Raw genomic sequence first — 23,927 nt, forward strand, 5'->3', positions numbered from 1 at the left:
CCTGCACTGCTGTCTGGTCCTGGCAATGGGGCACATGGCGCCTGCCACCTGAGCCCAGGTCTGGTGTACGGCAGCGGGTGGCAACCTCCTTCCCACCCCTGGGCATAGGACAGCCAACCTCTCCTCCATGGCGCCCAGCAGGATCTCAAGCTTTGCGTCTCAGTGCTGCCACCTTGTGGATGGAATGAGTGTGTTTGGGGAGTGGAGTGCTTATATGCGGATGTAGGTTGCCAGTCTCTCAAGTGCCAATCCTGACTCCAGCAAATCAGACTCCATTTTCATTGGAATGAGTCGAGTTCCACATGGCGCTGGTGCTAGCCCATTAACGCATCAAGAGTTATTCTGGGACCTGTGTTAATTTAGCGAAGTCCATTCATTCAGTCCCAGCGTCGATACTTAGTTTCTGAAACTGAGAATCCCGCCCAATGGTTTCCATCTTCCCAATATTTAATTGAAGAACATTTCTGCTCATTATTAATGGATGTTAGATCAACAGTATTGGTGACAGGGAGGAGTTAAAACAGGAGGTGGAAGGGTAGAGCTGGCTACCGTCAGCATAGATGCTATTGCAACCCTGGTCAAGATTGCTAACTTTAAAAAAAAGATTTATTTCCCAGAAACCGATGGAAATGACTAAAAGTCAGGCTGTCAAGTTTTAAGAATTTTACTGTAACAAACAAACTAAACAAACAGCCAATTAATACTTCCAACTAAAGAAAAGGGGCATTCGCATTAACTAATGCAACTAGAATACATCTTAGAAAACCGCTCTGGAGTCTGGCAGAATTGCAGTATTACAGGAATAGCCCCACAGTGTGTCCAAGTTCTCCAGCAGGCTCACTTCTCCCTGCAACAGGAGGCCAAAGCTTCCAGTACCCTTCGAAAGTCGTTCCACCAAGCCTGATTTTTCTGGATTTGATCTTCACCATCAAGGCCCTTCTCAGTGATTCCCTGTTCTTTAAATGTTTAAGAACTCTGTTGACTCTGGTCCATTCTTTTCAAACAGAAGACAAATGCTCACAAGCATCTTTCTCGGTTGTTAACACAAAACACTTCTTTCCCATAGCAGTGTTTTCTTTGTCTCTTTGTGTCTCAAAAAGCAGCTGTCCTTTTCCAGTAATGTATTGTGAAAAGGTGTTAATACTGTCACCTCATAAAATTGAAAAGGTAATTGAGGAATATGTAGGTTTCTCCTGTACGGGTGAGGTGTCGAAGGCAGTTGTCTGGGAGGCTCTAAAGGCAGTGGTGAGGGGTGAGGTGATCTTGTTTGAGGCTAGAGTGGATGAAGAGGAGAGGTTGGAGCGGCAGAGGGTAATACATGAGATGTTTGAGGGAGATAGGAGTTATGGGTTGGTGTACCCGAGATTGGGGGAGGGGGACAGGGCTACATTAGAAGGAGCGATAGTGGAGCAGGAGATAAAAGACGCGATTGGGAGGATGCAGTCGGGGAAGGTGGCAGGGCCAGATGGATTTCCGGTGGAATATTCTAAAAGATTCAAGGATAAGCTGGTGCCCCTGATGGTGTGGATGATGGAAGAGGCGATAGAGAAGTGGGTGTTGCCACAAACTTTGGGGCAGGCATCAATTTCCCTGTTGCTTAAAAAAGATAAGGACCCGACGGAGTGTGGGTCGTATAGGCCCAAATCACTTTTAATCGTGGACGCAAAAGTACTGGTGAAGGTACTGGCGGGTCGGCTGAAGGAATGCCTCCCGAAGGTGATAAGTGAAGATCAGACGGGGTTTGTGAGAGGGAAGCAGCTCTTTTCAAACGTTAGAAGGGTGTTGAACGTTGTTATGGCACACCGCGGTGGAGGGGAAGGAAACAGAGGTGGTTGTGGCATTGGATGCTGAGAAGGCGTTTGACCAGGTAGAATGGGGGTACTTGATGGCAGTTCTGGAGCGGTTTAGAATTGGATCAAGATTTGTGAACTGGGTAAAGCTATTATATAAGGAGGCAAGGGCGAGTGTCCGCACAAACAATATCAGCTTGAGATACTTTTCTCTCCACTGTGGGACTAGGCAGGGATGTCCTATGTCCCCCCCCCCCCGCTGTTTGCACTCGCGATTCAGCCATTGGCCATCGCATTAAAAAGTTTGGGGGTATGGAAAGGGATTTAGGCTTCGCTGGCCAGGCCAGCATTTATTGCCCATTCCTAATTGCCTTTATTTAAAAAATAACTGTATTCGTAACGACGAGAAAACTGACTGTATTTGAAATGAAATGAAATGAAAATAGCTTATTGTCACAAGTAGGCTGAAGTTACTATGAAAAGCCTCTAGTCACCACATTCCGGCACCTGTTCGGGGAGGCTGGTACGGGAATTGAACGTGCTGCTGGCCTGCCTTGGTCTACTTTAAAAGCAAGCTCTTTAGCCCTGTGCTAAACCAGCCCCAATTTTTGGATGATATTACCAAAGGGCAGCATGTAGATAAGAAATAGGAAAGAGCCAAGGATAGAACCTTGGGGGATATCAGCATTAATAGAGCAGGAGTGGAAAGAGAAACAATTAGAGTTCATTCTCTGGCTACCATTAGATATATTGGAGAGGTATTGGATGAAGAATATGTGATCTGCCAGGTCAAAGGCTGCAGATGGGGTGAGGAGGATGAGGCGAGAGAGTTTAACTTTGTTGCAGCCACATAAGACATCACATGCGACTTTGATAAGAGCTGTTTCAGTACTGTAACTGGGGCAGAAATCTGACTGGAGGGATTCGAATAGCTTAGACTTGGGAGGTCGCAATAAGTTCAAGACGTAGTGAGGAAAGCGAGGTTGGGGCAATAGTTTGCCGGGTCCTGGTCTCCTCAACCAATGAAAACAGTTTCCATACACTCCATAGAATCCCTAAAGTGCAGAAGGACACCATTCAGTCCATCGAATCCATTCCTACCCTACCTAGGCCTACTTTCCCAACCTATCCCCGCAACTCAACCTGCACATCTTTGGACACTAAGGCGCCATTTAGCATGGCCAAGTCACCTAACATGCACACATTTGGATTGTGGGAGGACACCAGAGCACCCAGAGGGAACCCACGCAGACACGGGGAGAAAGTGCAAATTCCACACGGACAGTCACCCAAGGCTGGAATTAAACCCGGCTCCCTGGTGCTGTGAGACAGCAATGCTAATCACTGTGCCACTCTGTCTATCCTTCCTGTGCCCTTATATCTTGAAAACTTTGATCAAATCACCCCTTAACTTTCTAAATTCGAGGTAACACAACCTTAGTTTGTATAATTTCTCAGAATTTAACCCCTCCCCCAAACAATCTTTCAGATCGCCACTGCTTCCAGCTTTTCACCATTTAACAAAAATCCTTTTCAGTCCTAATTGGTGCACAATGGATGATGTCAAATTTACCTACATTGGAATAAATTAATAAATTGTACCTGAAATCATATTTTAATAGGCTATTCAATTAGTAACACTCCTTTCATCCATCCCCCTGCATTTTTTTTTACATTTTAAAATATATATCCAACCAACACAGGGGCCAGGGTTCTCCCTTCTGGGGACTAAGTCACCACGTCGGTGGGAAAACCGGCGGTAAACACTCCAGCGTCAACAGCCCCCGAAAGTAAGTAATTCTCCAAACTTTCGGGGGCTAGGTGGATGGCGGAAGGGTTTGCGCCGCTCCAGCTGAGTTCGCACATGCGCGGAACAGCCGGCGGGATCCCGTGCATGCAAGGATTGACCGGCGTATTTCCGTGCATGCGCAGACTGGCTGGCATATTTCCGCACAAGAACAGGGGTTGTCTTCTCCGCACTGCCTCCCCCCCGGTCAATATGGCGGAGCCCTACAGGGGCAGAGGAAAGAAGTGCCCCCACAGAACAAGCCCGCCCACATATCCGTGGGCCCCGATCATGGGTCAGGCCACCATAGGGGCTCCCCCGGGGTCGGATCCCCCCGCGCCCCCCCTGCGAACCGTCCCCACATACTCACCTGCCGGGTCCCGCCGTGCATGAGGTGAGTAATTTACACCAGCGGGACTGGCCAAAAATGGACGGCCACTTGGCCCATCGGGGCCGGAGAGTCGCCGGGGGAGCCGCTGTCAACGGCCCCCAACTGGCATGGTGGGAATCCCGCCACCACCCAAAAAACGGCGCCGGAAAATAGGGCAGCTGGCGTCAGGGCGGGATTCGCGCCTCCCCCTGGGGATACTCAGACCCGGAGGTGGGGGGTCAGAGAATCCCAGCCAGGGTGACTCAACGCAAGGGTAAAGAAAAGAGTTGAAATGGGGGCTCGCGCTGTCATGGCAACTTCAGGGCTGACAAACCCTGCTTTGCCCACCCCAATCCAGGTTTTAATGCCCCTGAAGCGAAGTGACAACTCCCACTTTTATTTAAGGGTTGAGTGTGTTGTGAGTGTGCACAGAATAGGACTGAATCAAAGAAAGGGACATTTATCGAGCTAAATGCTGCTGTTACTACCGTTAATAAACAGGCAAAGGAACTTGTCGACCAAGTGGAGCTGGTGTCCGGCGGTAAGAACCTGAATTGACTATGCATACAATTGTATTGCCGGACTGCTCCAATTGCCAAACAAACCAGTGGAACCCTGAGGTTTCTTGAGGACCTCTATTTGACCAGGGATCTCTATTTGAGAACGCCTGTTTAAGTTACTGGCGGTCCGAAAGATGAAAGCAAAAACAACTGGATAAAGGAGTGCGTATTGCAGATGATAAAATCATTGAATATTTATTAGTGTTCAGCTGGTGGACAGTAACTGGGGATTCAATTTGGGGATTGACTTATGCTTCTTTATATTGAAGCAATCTGAAGCCGTGGTTGCCGGGTTGGAAGGTGCAAGTTTGGCATGTGTATCTCTGTAAATCAAACCGATAAAGTGTAGCTTTATTCTTTATCATCTGGCTTTCTGTAGCAAAACATGTCTCATAATAAAAAAATAATTGTTCTCTGTTCCAGGTTGCGGATATGCTTTAGCTTATTCTCCAGCCATATCAATTGTGGGAAAGTACTTCTGTAAGAGGAAAGCTATGGCATATGGGTTGGCCATGTCAGGAAGTGGAATTGGAACTTTTGTTTTAGCCCCAGTGGTTCAGCTGCTGATTGAACAGTACTCTTGGCGTGGGGCATTATTGATCCTTGGAGGCCTTGTTGCTAATATCTGTGTCTGCGGTGCTTTGCTACGGCCCCTCACTCTTACCGAGGATCTGCCCAGTTCCACCATCAGTAATATCGCAAGAAGAAAAATTTCTGAGGAATGCAGCTATAACACACACTGTGATGACCCTCAGCTGCCCAGCCCTACTGCAGATTCAAGTTTCATCAGGAAAGAGAGATGTAACAAGCAATTCTGTAGCTGCTGCCCGTCATATAAAGAATACGCCTTCCTCCTGACACCAGACTTCCTTGTGTTTGGTGCATCGTTGCTGTTTTTAGCCTATGGCTGCAGCACTCCTTTTGTGCATCTTGTACCATATGCGGTAAGCTCTGGGGTCAGCCAACAACAAGCAGCCTTCTTAATGTCAATACTAGGCATCGTAGACATTGTTGGCAACATTTCATTTGGCTGGCTAACGGACAGAAGGTAAGCAGAAACAAGTTTCTGATGTTATTTTGCACTAGAATTGTAAGACTCATGGACCAGAGGAAAATTTGCAGTATCAGGGCCACCAGAATCATTGCCAGTAGTATGAAGAATTGGAGTTCTTAGCCCCAGAACACTGGGCAGGAATTTCTGCTCAACCTATACTGAATCCTGAGTTTGAGGCGCAGCTTCTCTGGATTAGGACAGGAATGCCTTCTGTCATCTCCTTACCACTTCCAGAACTTATCACAGTGGACGTAAACTCCACCAGCTCCCATCAGTGAGAGCATTACAAGGGCAGAAATCAGTCACCGCATCCCACCACTTCTGCCCTTCAGAAGAATTTCTGTCTCCCTTGGAAGGATTGTGTTGAAGTTTTAATTTATATCTTGAACCCATTAGCTGTAAACCACTAATGTACTGAAAATATTTTTAATATTGTACCTTAAATACTTAAATAATTAATCTCATCCCATTGGTCCATACAGCCAAATTCTGCCTCCTTTGTTAACCATTCTCAACTTTTATTTTCTACTCAGCTTATCTTTTTGATACCATGTTTGACTAATTGACACCTTTGACTAGTAGAGGTTCTTAATTCTTTGCAATTTCCACCATAAGAACATAAGAACTAGGAGCAGGTGTAGGCCATCTGGCCCCTCGAGCCTGCTCCGCCATTCAATGAGATCATGGCTGATCTTTTGTGGATTCAGCTCCACTTTCCGGCCCGAACACCATAACCCTTAATCCCTTTTTTCTTCAAAAAACTATCTATCTTTACCTTAAAAACATGTAATGAAGGAGCCTCAACTGCTTCACTGGGCAAGGAATTCCATCGATTCACAACCCTTTGGGTGAAGAAGTTCCTCCTAAACTCAGTCCTAAATCTACTTCCCCTTATTTTGAGGCTATGTCCCCTAGTTCTGCTTTCACCCGCCAGTGGAAACAACCTGCCCGCATCTATCCTATCTATTCCCTTCGTAATTTTAAATGTTTCTATAAGATCCCCCCTCATCCTTCTAAATTCCAATGAGTACAGTCCCAGTCTACTCAACCTCTCCTCATAATCCAACCCCTTCAGATCTGGGATTAACCTAGTGAATCTCCTCTGCACACCCTCCAGTGCCAGTACGTCCTTTCTCAAGTAAGGAGACCAAAACTGAACACAATACTCTAGGTGTGGCCTCACTAACACCTTATATAATTGCAACATAACCTCCCTAGTCTTAAACTCCATCCCTCTAGCAATGAAGGACAAAATTCCATTTGCCTTCTGAATCACCTGTTGCATCTGTAAACCAACCTTCTGTGACTCATGCACTAGCACACCCAAGTCTCTCTGCACAGCGGCATGCTTTAATATTTTATCGTTTAAATAATAATCCCGTTTGCTGTTATTCCTACCAAAATGGATAAGCTCACATTTGTCAACATTGTATTCCATCTGCCAGACCCTAGCCCATTCACTTAACCTATCCAAATCCCTCTGCAGACTTCCAGTATCCTCTGCACTTTTCGCTTTACTTAGTGTCATCTGCAAACTTGGACACATTGCCCTTGGTCCCCAACTCCAAATCATCTATGTAAATTGTGAACAATTGTGCGCCCAACACGGATCCCTGAGGGACACCACTAGCTACTGATTGCCAACCAGAGAAACACCCATTAATCCCCACTCTTTGCTTTCTATTAATTAACCAATCCTCTATCCATGCTACTACTTTACCCTTAATGCCATGCATCTTTATCTTATGCAGCAACCTTTTGTGTGGCACCTTGTCAAAGGCTTTCTGGAAATCCAGATATACCACATCCATTGGCTCCCCATTATCTACTGCACTGATAATGTCCTCAAAAAATTCCACTAAATTAGTTAGGCATGACCTGCCCTTTATGAACCCATGCTGCGTCTGCCCAATGGGACAATTTCTATCCAGATGCCTCGCTATTTCTTCCTTGATGATAGATTCCAGCATCTTCCCTACTACCGAAGTTAAGCTCACTGGCCTATAATTTCCTGCTTTCTGCCTACCTCCTTTTTTAAACAGTGGTGTCACGTTTGCTAATTTCCAATCCACCGGGACCACCCCAGAGTCTAGTGAATTTCGGTAAATTATCACTAGTGCATCTGCAATTTCCCTAGCCATCTCTTTTAGCACTCTGGGATGCATTCCATCAGGGCCAGGAGACTTGTCTACCTTTAGCCCCATTAGCTTGCCCATCACTACCTCCTTAGTGATAACAATCCTCTCAAGGTCCTCACCTGTCATAGCCTAATTTCTATCAGTCGCTGGCATGTTATTTGTGTCTTCCACTGTGAAGACCGGCCCAAAAAACCTGTTCAGTTCCTCAGCCATTTCCTCATTTCCCATTATTAAAACTCCCTTCTCATCCTCTAAGGGACCAATATTTACCTTAGCCACTCTTAATAGACTTAAATATGTCCCTAAAGGCTATTTCTCCAAGCTAATTGAAAGTGGATGGTTTAAAGATTGATCTGGACAAGCCAATAGATGTTGGCAGTGTCAACAGCATCAGACTGAGAAAATATGTGCACAGCACCAGGAGAATAGACAGCGTAGCAAGAGCTTTATTGTGCGAAATGAAGTCACTGGGTATCAGGAATAAAATTCCTAAGTCTAGATGTCTGTTGATCTTACACAAACCAAAGAGTTTCAAAATGTTTTGTGAATCCCCCATTTAAATGGTTGGCGAATGGTAATGATTCTGAGTGAAAATAGATTTTTTTGGGAAATTCTGTGATAACTAACTCTGAGTAATTAGCCATTGTTCACAAAGGACTGCAAAACTGAAATAAAAACAGAAAATGCTGGGACCACTCAGCAGGTCAGCACCATCTCTGGAGAGAGGCACAGATGTTTCATTACAAGGAAATTCCGACACAGAAACAGACCATTTAGCACAACCAGTCTATACTGGCATTTGTGCTTCATGCAAGCCCCCTCCCTTTTCTTCTTTATATATATTTTTTAGTCGAGTTTTATCAATATTTACAAATAATACAACAAACATTAAAATATAAACTGGTACTGTACAGCACTACTGCAGACATAAGTACAGAAAATGACAGGAGAACGCCAGAACATTGTGCAGAGCACCCTCCAGCTACCTCTCTTTCCCTACTGGAACCGCCTGGGAGGAGGGAGCGCCGGAGGCTGACCCAGTGCCTTCCACCAGGGAGAAGACAGCGATTTTCACTTCCCCCAACCCCCTCTCCTGACACTGGCACGTCTCAAGGTCAGCTGGCAGACCAGGGTGGCAAGGCAACGCCAGTGACACTGGTAAGTTTGCTGGGGCACTTCAGCTCTAGGGCCCCCAGAGGATGCCCGCCAATGTAAGATCAAAGGTCATAGGGCGTGGAAAGCAGCAGGCTTCCTCCACCTCTGAGTACATCCTGGGGACACACCTAGATGTAGCTGCAGGGCACGTAAGCTTAAGAAGATTGAGGATCATTGAGCGGGCACTGGCGGGAGTGGAGTGGGGCACCATCTGTACTGAGGGACAATGGGGTTTAGAATGTTTACTATGAAAATGTTCTATATGTGATACATGTGAATCCTCTGTCATGTTATTGCACCCCCACCTCCTGTTGGCCTCTGCTTTCCCACCCCCAGCCCCTGGCCATAGTGGTCTTCAGTAAGTGCCCCTGATGGAGGTGATGGGTATGAGCACGCTGTCAGCAGAAAGACAGGAGTCAGGCTTTGGCATAGACTGAGGAGCACCAGAGTTTACCTCACAGCGGGTAATCATCACTCTCCTGACTTATATACTGCTGGACCCTCGCTGCCACCTGTCTTCCTTCCTCTGGCTGGGTTCTCTGCGGGCTCGTCCTTCAGTCCTTCCTGGTCCAGCCCCTCCTCATCCTCCTCAGATGAGGCCTCATGTCACTCCTCCTCCTCCAGCATGTCACCCTGCTGATGTGCCAGGTTGTGAAGGGCACAGCAGACCACCACAAAGTGGGAGACCCTCTGGGGGGGTGCACGGCAGTATACCACCAGAGCAGTCCAGGCATCGGAACAGCATTTTGAGTAGTCCAATGCACCCTCAATGACAGCACGGGTGGCAACATGGGCCTCATTATCCCGGGTCTCTATATCAGTCTCCGGCCTGCGCACTGGTGTCATCAGCCAGGACCTCAGCAGGTACCCCTTATCCCCCAAGAGCCAACCTCTTATCCTAGGATGGTCCTCGAAGACGCCGAGGATCTTCACGTGCCTCAGGATGTACCTGTCATGCACGTTCCCTGGGAAGCGTGCACATATGTGCATGATCTTCATATGGTGGTTGCACACGGGTTGAACATTCAGGGAGTGGAACCTTTTCTGTTGATGTCGGGCACTCCCTGGTGCCTCAGTGTGTGCAAGGCGACTTGCGTGCCATTATTTACCCCTGGACAGCGGCAGCCCAGCGATGGTGGAGAATCCTACTGCCCGGGCACCTTGAAATGGGTTGGGCCAGCTAAACATTTGTATCGGATGAGATTCTGCCGAAGAATTTCTAAGTTCATTTGCAGCGGGCTTTCGAATTCCCCACCACCATTCAATGACACTTGGTCACTTTTTTGGGTCCATAGGAATTTCTTATCGGTTGAGCACACATTTAGGTTGGGATTTTTCATCCTCCCTGACCCGCTTTCTGGCGTGCCCCCCCCCCCAGAACCCCCTCTGTCGGCAGCGGGATCCACCCTGGCAGCCGGCCAATGGGATTCCCATTGTGGTCAACCCTGCGCCGTCAGGAAATGCGTGGGCGTGAGCACCCGGCCGACGGAGCAGAGGATCCCGCCAACGGAGAATCCCACCCGTAGAATTTATTTTTAGCATTGGGGAGCTGAACTCAGATATTGGGCCTCAATTTTGACAGGGTGCTCTAAGTGAGCTTATTAGTCCCCCACATTCCCCACCATGGGCAATGTTGTCCCCCACACACATGGATACTACCCCACACCCGCAAGTGAGGACACCCTGCTGTGGGGTCTGTTGGGGCCCCCCTCTTCAGGTCCCTCCAAGCCCTCTTACAGCACTCCCTCCCTTCCAGGATCCCCACCCATCACCCCTTTAACCTCCTAGAGGCCCCTACTTACTTACCCTACGCACACCACCCTCCTTTCATGGACATGGCCCCCCTTGGACCCTGACGCTTGGCAGTGCCACCCTGACACCCAGGCACCCTTCACTGGCATTCTGGTACCCAGGCAGTGCTCCAGCCAGCTTAGCAGTTCCACCTGGGCATTTTGGCAGTGTCAGGTGGCAACTGGGCAATGCCAAGCAGTCCATGTTCCAGGGGCGCACCCAGCACTATCCCTGACCACCCAGTGGTCTCTGATGGACTGGGAGACCTCCCGGATGCCATTCCGCCTGGTCCACGTTCGGCCCCCAGCTGCAGTCTCGCTGGAGAGGCCCGTGTATCCCAGGTAAGTAGGTCTTAAGTAGATTTAAGACATACATCTGGGAGTGCTGTTTGTTCCTGCCCCTTTTGGGCAGAGTTCCAACACCTCGCGGGACTTGAGTGAATCCCGCATGGCGCAGAGGCTGCTGGGAGACCCGCTGGAGGGCTGCGGTGATTTTCATGGTCACTGAAAGCGGATATCCTCCGCTTCCAGGCGTTGCCAAGTCTGCAAGGACATGGCACTGGTGCCGCACTGTCCCTTTGTTGAGATGGAAACTCCTGCGGGACATGTTGTCCATCATCTCCTCGAACAACCAACGACGCCTGTATACCTTTGGTTGCCGGCGTCCCCCCTCTGGGTCCCTCCTGGTCTTATGGGCGGCAGATCTGCAGGGTGTACGGCAGCCCCCTGCACCTGGGATGCCGCCTGGAGCCTGCATCGAAGCAGCTGCTGCCTTCTCCAGCGTCTGGCTGCCTGAGCTGCCACCAGCATCACAAGGGCGGCCGCTGCGTGGTCGACAACACCATCCATCTTGGTTTCTGTAAGGAAGTTGGGAAGGAGAGAGACCAACAATCAGTTAGGGCTTGTACTCTGAGATCCTCAAATCCCCCAGGCCTCCCCCACCCTTACGTGTCCCGCCTTCTCTCAGTGTGTCATCCACTGAGATGGTTGTCTTGGAGAAATTTGCCCAGCACACTCAGCCCCGGCCACATCAGGAGCCCCTGGACCCCAAACCAGTGCCGGGAGCACGAGGTGTGCTTGGGTTACTCTCCCCCGATCCACACACTCATCCTCTGGTTGCAGGTACATCTCCAGTATTGAAACCGAACACTTGGCTGTTTGATTGTTGGCTGCTGCCTCTGTCGCGTTGATGCCTCCATAGTCCAGGCAAAGTGTCCCGTCCTCAGTTTGATTGGAATGCTATGAAATAAAACCTGTCTGAGACATGGCGCGTGTATCTACAAGAATGCTCTTGAGAATATTATGTTTGTTAAACTGTCAACAGTAACAGAGATTTGAAAATCAACTGCATAACATTCCATTTATCACACAAACCATTAAACAACAAGGAAACCTCACCATTCCATATTGGTACCAATACAAAGCTATGTCAGCTCATGTTCACAGAAAAATCAAACAGACAGTATAACATCTCGCAGGTTCCTCAACAGAAACGAAAGATAAGCCTGAGAATGTTTTATCATGTCCAGAACTTTGTCGCAGGAATTAACGTATTATTTTAAACTTACTTAAGGTCAGGATGAGATCAGCCATGATAGAATGGAGGGGCAGACTCAATGGGCCAAATGGCCAAATTCTGCTCCAATATCTTATGAACGTATCAGAGCTATTCTCTGTCCAGGAGCCACAACTATTCAGGTCCTCCCAGATGGCACCATCTCTCCGGAACCAAATCCTGGCAGCCACATATTCCACTGGCGCTCAAGGTGCAGTTGAACATTCTTGATTCCCAGTGTGTTTACCCTGTGGTGGCGTGCTAGTTACATGCAGCACTCAGCACAACCGACAACAAAAGCATCCGCAATCTGCAAAAGTATTTCTTCAACTGCATCATTAGGCGGCCCATTTGGATTAATGTCACGCATGAGATCCTACAGCGTCGTCTTGATTCAAACCGGATTGCCATCTGGATCAAACGTCCCTCTGAGCCCGGTGTTCCAGGACCCAGACATCTCAGTAAAAAAATCTTATTCCCGGCTACAGAAATGGAAGTAAACTGCAACAGCAGCCTCCAGGCATCTGCAGTTACCAGCAGGAGCAAACAGCAAACCCAACCTGCGAACATTTTAGTTTATTGACAATATAAATATAAAGAATACAAGACAATGAGGACACCAATCACCTGGCACCCAGAACACACTCAACCCCCCCCCCCCCCCCCCCCCCTCCCCGTGCCCTACATCAGCGGAAAGGCACACCAGCCCAGCCGATCGGAAAAGGCCTCTCCAACATGGAACACGGTGGAGGAGAGAGAGAAAAAAACATTCCAACTCACCCAAGAGCGCATTATGAACCAAATCAAATACAGAGCAACCTGCGAAGGAGAACATAAAACAGCACAGTAGCACAGTGGTTAGCACAGTTGCTTCACAGTGCCAGGGTTCCAGGTTCGATTCCCGGCTTGGGTCACTGTCTGTGCGGAGTCGGCACGTTCTCCCCGTGTCTGCATGGGTTTCCTCCGGGTGCTCCGGTTTCCTCCCACAGTCCAAAGATGTGCAGGTTAGATGGATTGGCCATGCTAAATTGCCCTTAGTGTCCAAAAAAGGTTAGGTGGGGTTCTTGGGTTCCGGGGATAGGGTGGAGGTGTGGGGCTTAAATGGGATGCTCTTTCCAAGGGCCAGTGCAGACTCAATGGGTCGAATGGCCTCCTTCTGCACTGTAAATTCTATGTTCTAACAGGCAGGATGTCAACAATGCCACCAGCTGTAAATCAAGGACAACCCCACCATTCCCTCCCCCACAGCAGCTCTATGTTGATGGAAAGGCGCCCAATGCGTGTACAAGAATGTATGTGTGTGAACATCAGTGCATGCATATTGGTGAGAGTCTGCAAGCATAAAGAGTATATGTGTCAATGACTGCGCGTGTCCGCCTGTTAGAGTACATGTGCGTGAGGAATGAGCAGCACAGACCACCGGAAAAGAGCACGCTGATATGGGGACAGTGGAACATAGAACATTACAGTGCAGTACAGGCCCGTCGGCCCTCGATGTTGCGCCGACCTGTGAAACCCGTCTAAAGCCCATCTACACTATTCCCTTATCGTCCATATGCCTATCCAATGACAATTTGAATGCGTTTAGTGTTGGTGAGTCCACTAATGTTGCAGGCAGGGCATTCCACGGCCTTACTACTCTCTGAGTAGTCGCGGAGGAAGGAGAGAGAACACTCCACCCCTTCTCCAGCATTGGAAATTTCTAGGGGACCAAGAAGCAAGAGAGGCTGCAGCAAACAAGCACACAGCTGCCAGACAAAAAAAAAAACACCACATTGCCAACGGTGCAAATACGACTCACCCCAGCCACAGAGGAAGAAGGCGCTGCAACCAGCGAAACATACATTGCAGTTACATAGTATCCATCATACAATTCCCCCCCCACATGCAAACATACACCAAACGCAGACCAAAAGGAAACAAGGAACATCAGATGTCTCAACTGATTTGATGGCTATCATCCTCGGCCACAGGATAAAGCAGGGCATAATTCACTTCAGCTGCCTTGAGCCGTTTGTAACTTCATCAAAATCTTTATACTTCTGTTGTATCACTGCTGAGAAATCTTGGAAGGATGAGACTCTCGCCCCCTCATGGACCCAGGCCCCATCTCACCTCGCCGCCTCCAGAACTTTCTGGCGATCCAGGAAGTTATCAAAACAAATCGTTACAGGCCAGGTCGGTTGGCCCTCGGCCTCAAAGACCGGATATATTGCTGGATTCTCTGATTTTGAGGCTATGTCCGGAGAATGCGTCTAGATTTACGACAAAAAAGTTGGTGCCACCCCCTCACCAATGCTCCGACTGGTCGTCCCCGCACCGACGGGAACTCGGCCCATTAGGACGGAGCATAACCTTCAGGTAACGTCCTGGGGCCGTCCCAATGGCGTGCAGCGTACTCCTTGATGAGGCCGTCGGTGGGGGCGGAGCATCTGAAATAAGGCCCCGCCCCCGATGTGGTCGTAAACAGAGATTTACCGCTCGATCGCCGATTACGATACTGGCGTCGGGCAACGGAGAATCCTGCCCAATGTGTCCTTTCCACCTTGATATGCCCAACCTTCACATCAAGCTTCAGGAAACATAGCAGTCAGCTCTCAAAAAACCTAATCGGGATCTTACCCTCCATTCCTTCCGGCAAACCGATCACCCGGACATTTTTCTTTCAGCCTCGGTTCTCCAGATCCTCCAGGATTTCTGACATATCATGGAGCTGGTTTTCTAAGGATTGAATCCAGGCTTCAGTTGAGGAAGTAACATCTTCGACATTCAGGATTCTTTCCTCGAGTTCATTGTGCTTTTTATTAGTATTCTGCAGCTCGGTCCCATGAGCGCTAATACTCTGTGTCAGCAACTGAGCTTTTTGTCTATGTGCACAAATCTCCTGAAAAATTTCCAAGTGTGGTAGCGAGCGGGAACTGCCGCGAGCTCCCCGGTGCTCGGCCCAGCAAGGTCAGCAACACAATTCAACTTTAATTGGTCTACTTAACGAGGCCTCACGGGCTTCTCGTCACAAATGAAGGCTCACCAGCTGACTCGCCTGGGCCGTGCTCTCCAGCCCCCGCGACCAAGGTCGAGCAGCACTTAAGCTGCACTTGCTCAGCCAACCCCAGCCAGCTCACAACAATGGTGCCCTGGAATCCAGCCCCAAGATTCAGAGATGCTGACCTGGGGGGACTCCTATTTGCAATGGAGGCCAGCAAGGATGTCCTGTGCCCCCCGAGGGTCCCGGAGAGTCAGCCGCAAGGCAGCCAGTGCTGCCAGGGATGAGGTGGCGGCAGCAGTCAGCTCGGGGAGTGTGACCAGGAAGACTGGCCTCCAGTGCCGGAAAAAGGTCAACGACCTACACCGGACAGCACAAGTAGCTTTGGGCAGCACGGTAGCATTGTGGATAGCACAATCGCCTTACAGCTCCAGGGTCCCAGGTTCGATTCCGGCTTGGGTCACTGTCTGTGCGGAGTCTGCACATCCTCCACGTGTGTGCGTGGGTTTCCTCCGGGTGCTCCGGTTTCCTCCCACAGTCCAAAGATGTGCAGGTTAGGTGGATTGGCCATGATAAATTGCCCTTAGTGTCCAAAATTGCCCTTAATGTTGGGTGGGGTTACTGGGTTGTGGGGATAGAGTGGAGGTGTTAACCTTGGGTAGGGTACTCTTTCCAGGAGCCGGTGCAGACTCGATGGGCCGAATGGCCTCCTTCTGCACTGTAAATTCTATGTAAATGAAGAGACACCAAAGCCCCCTACAAGGGAGCAACCACGCACCAACTACCCAAGCAACCCCAGCCTTTCCTCCATATCTCTCCCCCTTCAAACCCCCCAACCCTCCCTCCTCATCCCCTCCCACCCATGTGGCTAATGATGCCCTCTCTGTGTCTCCTCAGGAAAAGCTCTCTCATAATCGTTGGGAAATGGCCCAGACTGGTGGAGGGGCGCGGGCATAAGAATTCTTAGAACTTAGAACTTAGAACAGTACAGCACAGAACAGGCCCTTCGGCCCTCGATGTTGTGCCGAGAAATGATCACCCTACTTAAACCCACGTAACCCAACAATCCCCCCATTAACCTTACACTACGGGCAATTTAGCATGGCCAATCCACCTAACCCGCACATCTTTGGACTGTGGGAGGAAACCGGAGCACCCGGAGGAAACCCACGCACACACAGGGAGGACGTGCAGACTCCACACAGACAGTGACCCAGCCGGGAATCGAACCTGGGACCCTGGAGCTGTGAAGCATTGATGCTAACCACCATGCTACCGTGAGGCATTCGAGGAGCATGCCCTGGAGGTGACTGGGTGGCCGAGGACAGGGCAGTCACCCACACGGAGGCTGGCGGAAGCTGCAGACGTGAGGAACCACCAGGCTCCACCCCGGGAGATCTGTCAAACGTCAGTTGTGATTGCCTTACTGACTGCCCCATCCCTCCCACTGACCACATGTCCATTCTCCCGCAGGTCCTCCAGCCGACGGAGCCGGCCCATCCTGGATGGCCCGCTATCCTGAATCCGAGGAGACCACCTCGGAGGAGAGCTTCGAGGATGCAGCTGTTATAGTCGTAGCACAACTGTCATCCCCACCCTCCACCAGCACAGATACACACACCTTGGTGGGAGATTTTAATGGTCAGGCTTCTGGGGCAATATTTGGTGAGCACCACACCACTGATGATTTACAAATGGTGGAGACAGAAACTCCCAGGCAAGACAGAAGTCGGAGGTCTGCTGGATCCCAGGATTAAGCTGGTTCCCAGCCTGATGCTGAACCTCTGGAAGTGGGTTACCCGGAACTAATGAAGACAATAGGGAGCATCCAGGATGTTCAGAGGGAGATCTTAGTATCATTCCTGCAGATCCATAGCTGCTTGGAGGAGTCCCAGAGGCTACAGGTGCAGGAGATGTCACCGGCAATGAGTGGCACTGAGGCCAACACTGGTAGGGTGGCAATGGCAGTGGAGAGCCTGGTGCCCGACGTCAACACCATGAGTGAAGGTGTCCAAGGCATTGTGCAGTCAGTGACACCCATGGCTGAGGGTCACGGTCGAATATCCAACTCGCTGGGAGACGTCACCCAGCACCAGGCCGACCTTGCTGAGGTTCTGCAGAACATGTCCCACTCTCGGATGGGCATGGCCGAGGCGCTGCAGAACTTGTCCCAGTCTCAGGCGGGCATGGCTGAGGCACTGCAGAGCATCGCCCAGGGCGTTGACACGATGGTGCGGACCAGGGCTTGCAGAGCCAGATGTTCCATGGGCAGCCGCGGCTTGAACCAGCTGCCCCTTGTCCCAAGGTGAACCCCAGGGCCCTATGGGCACCTATTGGGAAGAGGGGCGCTGGGTGCCAGGCCGGATCAGTCCCATGGAGTGGCGACGCGGCCACCAGCTCCCCCGGGGCTCCACTCCTCTGATGAGGCCGCGACTCACAGTCAGCACACTGGACAGGGCGGCACGGCTGTGCATGTGCTGCCGACAAGTGAACCGGGCCCTCCGGCCCCAGAGCCCCCATAGGATGTCCACCAGGGGCAGAGAAGGCGGACGAAGTAGAGGTACCGCCTAGTGGTAGAGCTAGGAGGGCCAGGCACGTTGAGGATCACTGAGGGCACTGGAGTAGAGAAAAGGGGTTGGGGAGGTTGGGGGGGATGGTACCATCGGAAGTGGGGTATTGTACAGCACATTAAACAACTTCTTGCACAACCAGTATGATGCCTCTGTCACTTTCTTCTGCAATGCAGGCTGACACAGGATCCTTTGCCCATCTCTCCAGTCATCCCGCCACTCCCCCATGGGGGCCCATCCCTGCGGAGCACTGGAGTTGCAATCCCAGCACCCCGGGTCTTGGCCTGTAGGCAAAGATGGCTACCCACCTCCTCGACTCCCCACAGTAGCCCTTCTGTCAGGTTCACGTTTTTAAAAAGGAGTACTAATCGGCACCAGCGCGAACACTTTCTGGGGAGGTCGCAGAATGGGGTGACTCTTGTTGATTGCATGGAAAAGGGGCTTAAGTGTTGATAATTAGTTTCTTGCCACGCGACGGCAAGATCCCGATTTTGCCTATGGGAGTGGGCCAGTTGCATTGCAACCTGTTTGGCACCCGGCACGGATCTCGTTTTTGGCCTCTATTCACGGCCTTGTTACGCTTGAGCGAGAGCCTAATGAGGCCGGAGCCCCCTAAATGTCGGCTGAAACAGTGAAAAACTCCCAGGCCCCAAAAAAATGACTAAGTGTCATTGAATAGCGATGGGAAATTTGCAAGCAGAGCCGGCGGGAAACTACCTGAAAAACCCGCCTCAAATTAACTGGGAAATGTTTTGGGAGAATCGTGCCCATAATTAATGTTTCAAGTCCTTTGAGTATTCGTCAGAACCAGAGTCTAAGGACTCGAAAAGTTTAATTCTGCTTCCCTCCTAATAGATGCTGGGAGACCTGCTGAGCCTTCCTGGTGTCCTCTATTCTTCTTTCAGATTCCAGCATCCCCGTATTTTGCATATTTTTCCATTTCATCCTGGGTGTCTGATTCGTCTGCATCTCCACGAACCTATCCAACCTGCTGAGCTCAACATTTGTTTCAAGAATTTTTAACTTCTACCTCAATTTGTCTTTGAAAAGCAGATGCTGGTAATCCATTGCAGAAGGAGGCCATTCAGCCCATGGAGTCTGCACCGACCCTCCGAACGAGCACCCTACCTAGGTCCATTCCCCCATCCCATACCCCCACCTAGCTTGCACATCTTTGGACTGTGGGAGGAAACCAGTGCAGCCGGAGGATCTGCTTTTGCCATTTTCAGCTCTTCCAGATCTTCCTTTTTCTGTGCACCATCATGCCTTTTGATATTTAATCTCTTCCTGCTCTTCGCCTCACCTTACTCTGCATCTGTACTTGCTTAAAACCTACCTTTCCTGTTTTGGTGAAAAGACATTGGGATCGGATTCTCCGATTGCCGACTCCAAAATCGTATTCGGCGATTGGCCGGAGAATCCCTTTGACGGCGAAATCAGGGGTGGCGCCTGTTTTTGGATGCTCCGCCCCTCCAAAACGGCATCATCGGTGAGTACGCCGCACGCCATTGAGATGGCCTCAGGACGCCACCTGAAGACCCTCCCCCGATACTCCAGCCCCGATGGGCCGACCTCCCGACGGGCGTGGATCACTTGTGGTCTGGGGTTTCGTCAACCTCGCGTGGCGGCTGCAGATTGTGCCCAGCAGCGCCACAGTCGGGGGCGATGGGGGTGGGGGGGGTGGGGGGGCGAGGCATTTGGCTGGCCAGGGGGTTCGGTGGTGGTGGGTGGTCCGGGCGTGGCGAGGGATGTTACAGGTGTTGTGTTGTGCTTCTTCGTGCAGCATAAGCTGCTTCCTTGATGTATGCTTTGACAAAGGAAGGTCCAGACTTTGTAATGAGTTCAATATGTTTATTGAACTATTAACACAGTTCTTAAATGAGTTTGACTCTCCTGCTAATCTAACTGTAGTAACTCAGTCTAACTAAACCAGTCTGCTCTAAGCCACGTGCTGGGTGTGATGCTGTTGATCAACCCTGATGTACTCTCTAGATGTCTGTCTGTGGAAAGAGGCAGAGCATGTGTGCCCTATCCTTTTATATGGGTTGTGAAGTGCTCCCTTGTGGTAATGCCACCTCTGGGTGTCCGGATTACCCATTGGTTGTCTCCTGTTGTAATGACCCATTGTACGGCGCCATGATATTGTGATGCCAGCAACCCACCGCCCGCCAGTGGCCCCCGAGCTGACAATGCCGCCAATTTATTGTTTTCAGAAGAGTCTGTGGCCTCTCCCTCTCTATCTCCAAAATAGGTAGCTGAGCCCACAATATGGAATCCGCTCCCTCCATCTTTACAGTTGCTTCACAGCTGAGGGGTCCCCGGTTCGATTCCCGGCTTCGGTCACTGTCTGTGCGGAGTCTGCACGTTCGCCCCGTGCCTGCGTGAGTTTCCTCCGGGTGCTCCGGTTTCCTCCCACTGTCCAAGGAGGTGCAGGTTGGGTGGCTTGACCATGCTAAATTGCCCCTTGGTGTGCAAAAAGGTTAGGTGGGGTTACTGGGTTACGGGGCTAGGGTGGAGGTGTGGACTTAGGTCGGGTGCTCTTTCCATGGGCTGGTGCAGACCCGATGGGCCGAATGGCCTCCTTCTGCACTGTAAATTCTATGATTCTATAACCCATTGGCTGTATGTCTGCATGTCATGACATCTCTGGTGCTCCCTCTAGTGGTTACTTAGTTGTAGTGTATTTACATTAACCCCTTGTGTATAGACAGTGATGCATATCACCACAACAGGGGCTCACTATCTGGTAGGCCAGGTCCATGGGCGGCTGGCGCCATGTTGTACGGTGCTACCACTGCGCATGCGTGGCCACGGACCCGGCAATTCTCCGTCCGTATCTGCAGGGAAAGCCGGGGCTTTTACGTAGCACGACTGTGAGCCCCCCCCCCCCCCCCCCCCCCACCGAGCGGAGCATCGGTGTGGGGGTGGTGCCAACTTTTTGGTCGTAACACTAGACACATCCTCCCGACATACCCTCGGAATCGGAGAATTTAGCCCAATGACCTGAAACGTTAACATTGATTCTTTCTCCACAGCTGCCGCTTGGCTCGTTGAGTATTTCCAACATGTTCTGTTTTTATTTCTAAGTGACTGGTGAACATGAGTGTAAATGAATCTGATTATTATTCTGCTATCGTGGTTCAAAGTCTTATCTCTACATAAATGGTGCTGTATTTTGTTTGAAGGGAAATGTTTACTGTTGTTTGGAGATTTGTATCAGTCAAATGTATTGTATTTAGGTTCAAATTAATGGCCGAAATCAGTTCTAAATAGGAAAGAATGGCCACTAATAGTGCTGCAATTGTCCATAGCGAGTGTATTGAAACATAGGGCATTAGGAATTTACTGAATATTAATATTTTGTTCAACAACACTCTCTCTTTAAATCTGCAGGTTTTTGAAGAAGTACCGCAAATACTGTTACATTTTGACAATTGGGCTGGATGGTCTCTGCTCTCTGTTCATTCCCATTCTGAGATCTTTCCCACTCCTTGTTCCCTATGCAGTTCTTTATGGATACTTTGATGGGGCTTATGTTGCTCTTATCCCAGTTGTAACATCAGATATAGCAGGAAATGCTTTCCTCTCCACTGCTCTGGGAATAGTTTACTTTATTCATGGGATACCTTATCTGATCGGACCACCAATAGCAGGTCAGTAATACGTTACAGAATCTATTCTTCTCCGTGGTCTTCAATTATCTGCCCAAGGCCAAGTCCTTGCTGATTATTTGCTGAACCATGGCAAAGTACTGTGCTTTTTTAACTACAGTAAGGGTGAGGAGACAGGCCCCAAGTCTACCTCAGCCGGGATGGGGATTGAATACTGTGCTGTTGCCATTAATCTTATCCATACGCTAGCCATCCTTGGCTCCCCCCAACTTAATCTCTTCAGGATTTTTTTAATTGTAAGTGTATTTTGAATTTTTCACTGATTTGCTTTGTCACATCTAGTTTCAGCTGGTGTCAGTTAAACTGCACTTTTGTAATTGGCAGCAGTTGAATTTAAAGGCTCTCATTTGAAGGTGCAATCACCCAGCCTAAGACGAGGTTTTGTGCTGAATTCTCACTCCTTAGCAGTACGTCAATAAACCCGCTGAAGAGCCTTCAGGCCAGTCAGATGTGGACAACGAGCAACATAGACAAAGAAGGCCAAATGGACCTTTCCCATGCTGTCAAACCTCCATTCTTTTTGAAGTCATATAAAAAATAATGATAATGTTACCATTAACTAATTTGATATTCTTTGCTCTAATATTTAACTTGCGTTCCAATCATTCCCTGTGCATACTACATGCAGCCCATGTTCCAGGAAGACCAAATTAATGCACTTACATTGTGAGTCTCAACCAAACCCACCATGCATCACTATCACAAGTGGTGTATGATTGGCTGCAGAGTTGGCAACAGTATTCTGAAAGGAGTGAGGGAGATTGAGTACACTTTCAATGTATCTCACCCACTGCCTCTCAAAAGTCATGGCTGGCTGGGAATTTAATAGCTGACTCATTCATGAACGATCCTACGTGATGGTTTTAACAGTAGGCGGGTTGTGTTACACATCAATAGGTTACCGCTGCCAAAACTGCTGTCCAAACTGATTTACCTGTCTGACTTAGCGCCCACCTAAGCTGGCACCAATTATGTGGTCAGCATTATTGTTGGTTCCTGCACACGTTATGTGTGTCAGACCCACTAGGTGTGACAGTACTGATGTCTGTGGGAGTGGTGGATGCTTTGTTTTTTAACTGTTTGCAATAGGGCAAGCGCTGTAGCCAAGCACTGATTTTATTCAGAAATCCTCTTTTCCTTTGCAGGTTGGTTGGTGGATACAACAGCAAGTTATACGGCAGCATTCCTCGTCAGTGGGTTGTCCATGATAGTCAGCTCCATGTTGGTGATCTCTGCTGACTGGATAAGCAAATGCAGGAGTTCAGTTGACGTTCAAACTGCCGTGATAGAGTCAGAACCCAACGTTGCAAGTTTTCAGACTGCATCACTTAATCCAATATAAAAAGATTGGATTCGCGGAACACTGCTACATTAAGAAAATACAGGCAAAGAAATTACTGGCAAATAGAAAAGTCCTCAAAACATGAAAACATTTAAAAATAGGAAATCTTTATACTTGAATAGCTATCGGTAAATATTTTATCAATTCTTTCAAGGCCAAAGTATTTTCATAAATGTATATGTACCGTTTTTTAAAAAAGCCTTTTGATCTTCTTTAGACAGTTCACAAGTTCCTATTGACTTGCCAACTGCATCTCTACTGGTCTCTAATAGTTCCTATTTTTCCATTAAAAAGGGCCCATGTGTGGACATGTGACTCCTATAAATATATCAGATTTATAAGTGATTGTATATCTGCCCAGTATCAGATTTAATTCTCATACCTCAAGTTGATGCTGGGTCAATTTACATTTTTAAGACTGTGATCAATAGATTTTTGTTAGTTAACGTTATCAGGTGATATGGGGCTAAGGTGTTTATATAGTTTGAGGCACAGATCAGTCAGGATTTAATTGAAGGGGGGGACAAGCTGGTGGGGATGAATACCCACTCCTGATCTTATGTTGAAATTTTCCGTGCATCTAAGATAAAAAGCAAATTACTGCGGATGCTGGAATCTGAAACAAAAACAGAAAACGCTGGACAATCTCAGCAGGTCTGACAGCATCTGTGGAGAGAGAAGGGAGCCAACGAGTCTGGGTGCCTCTTTGTCGAAGCAGACTTGAAACGTTAACTTTCTTCTCTCTCCACAGATGCTGTCAGACCTGCTGAGATTGTTCAGTATTATCTGTTTTTGATTGCTATTAATCCATTTGTGTTTGGCTGTTAAATTGCTTGTTGTGATTTACTTTTGGCGCGAACCTTAACTCGTTATATATCAGGTAAGCAAAATGTCATACATATGGGCTCCTCAGGCTTGGGGAAGAACCAGACAAGCATGAGAAGGGAGAGAGTGGTCCTTTTGTGTTAAGATGGTTGCAAGTTATTCCTGTAGAGTACAAGAGGATTTATTAGGTCCAAGTGAAACCTTTTTGAAATTTCGAAGAGTGTCTTTGAATCCTGAGGAGAATTTCACCTCCAGAGTGGTCTTTTGCAATGAAAGTAAGGCATCAGATAGTGCTCTGAGTAATTATCTTGCTGGTTCCTTTCAGGATGGTTCTGTTT

General features: G+C 49.1%; 1 protein-coding gene across 3 annotated transcripts in view; it reads left to right on the forward strand.

The window, feature by feature from the left end:
* LOC119950680 (monocarboxylate transporter 12-like) overlaps nucleotides 1-23,430 on the forward strand; it is a 144,678-nt gene extending 121,248 nt beyond the window's left edge. For all 3 annotated transcript variants that reach the window (XM_038773321.1, XM_038773320.1, XM_038773319.1), the window contains exons 5-7: nucleotides 4,930-5,554; nucleotides 21,145-21,404; nucleotides 22,568-23,430. In XM_038773321.1, coding sequence (XP_038629249.1) covers nucleotides 4,930-5,554; nucleotides 21,145-21,404; nucleotides 22,568-22,764 — 1,082 coding nt within the window. In that variant the 3' untranslated portion in view covers nucleotides 22,765-23,430. The remainder of the gene's footprint in view (nucleotides 1-4,929; nucleotides 5,555-21,144; nucleotides 21,405-22,567) is intronic.
* The last annotated feature ends 497 nt before the right edge of the window (nucleotides 23,431-23,927 follow it).

This window comes from Scyliorhinus canicula, chromosome 16 (genome assembly GCF_902713615.1).
Source record: "Scyliorhinus canicula chromosome 16, sScyCan1.1, whole genome shotgun sequence".
NCBI classification, from domain to species: domain Eukaryota; kingdom Metazoa; phylum Chordata; class Chondrichthyes; order Carcharhiniformes; family Scyliorhinidae; genus Scyliorhinus; species Scyliorhinus canicula.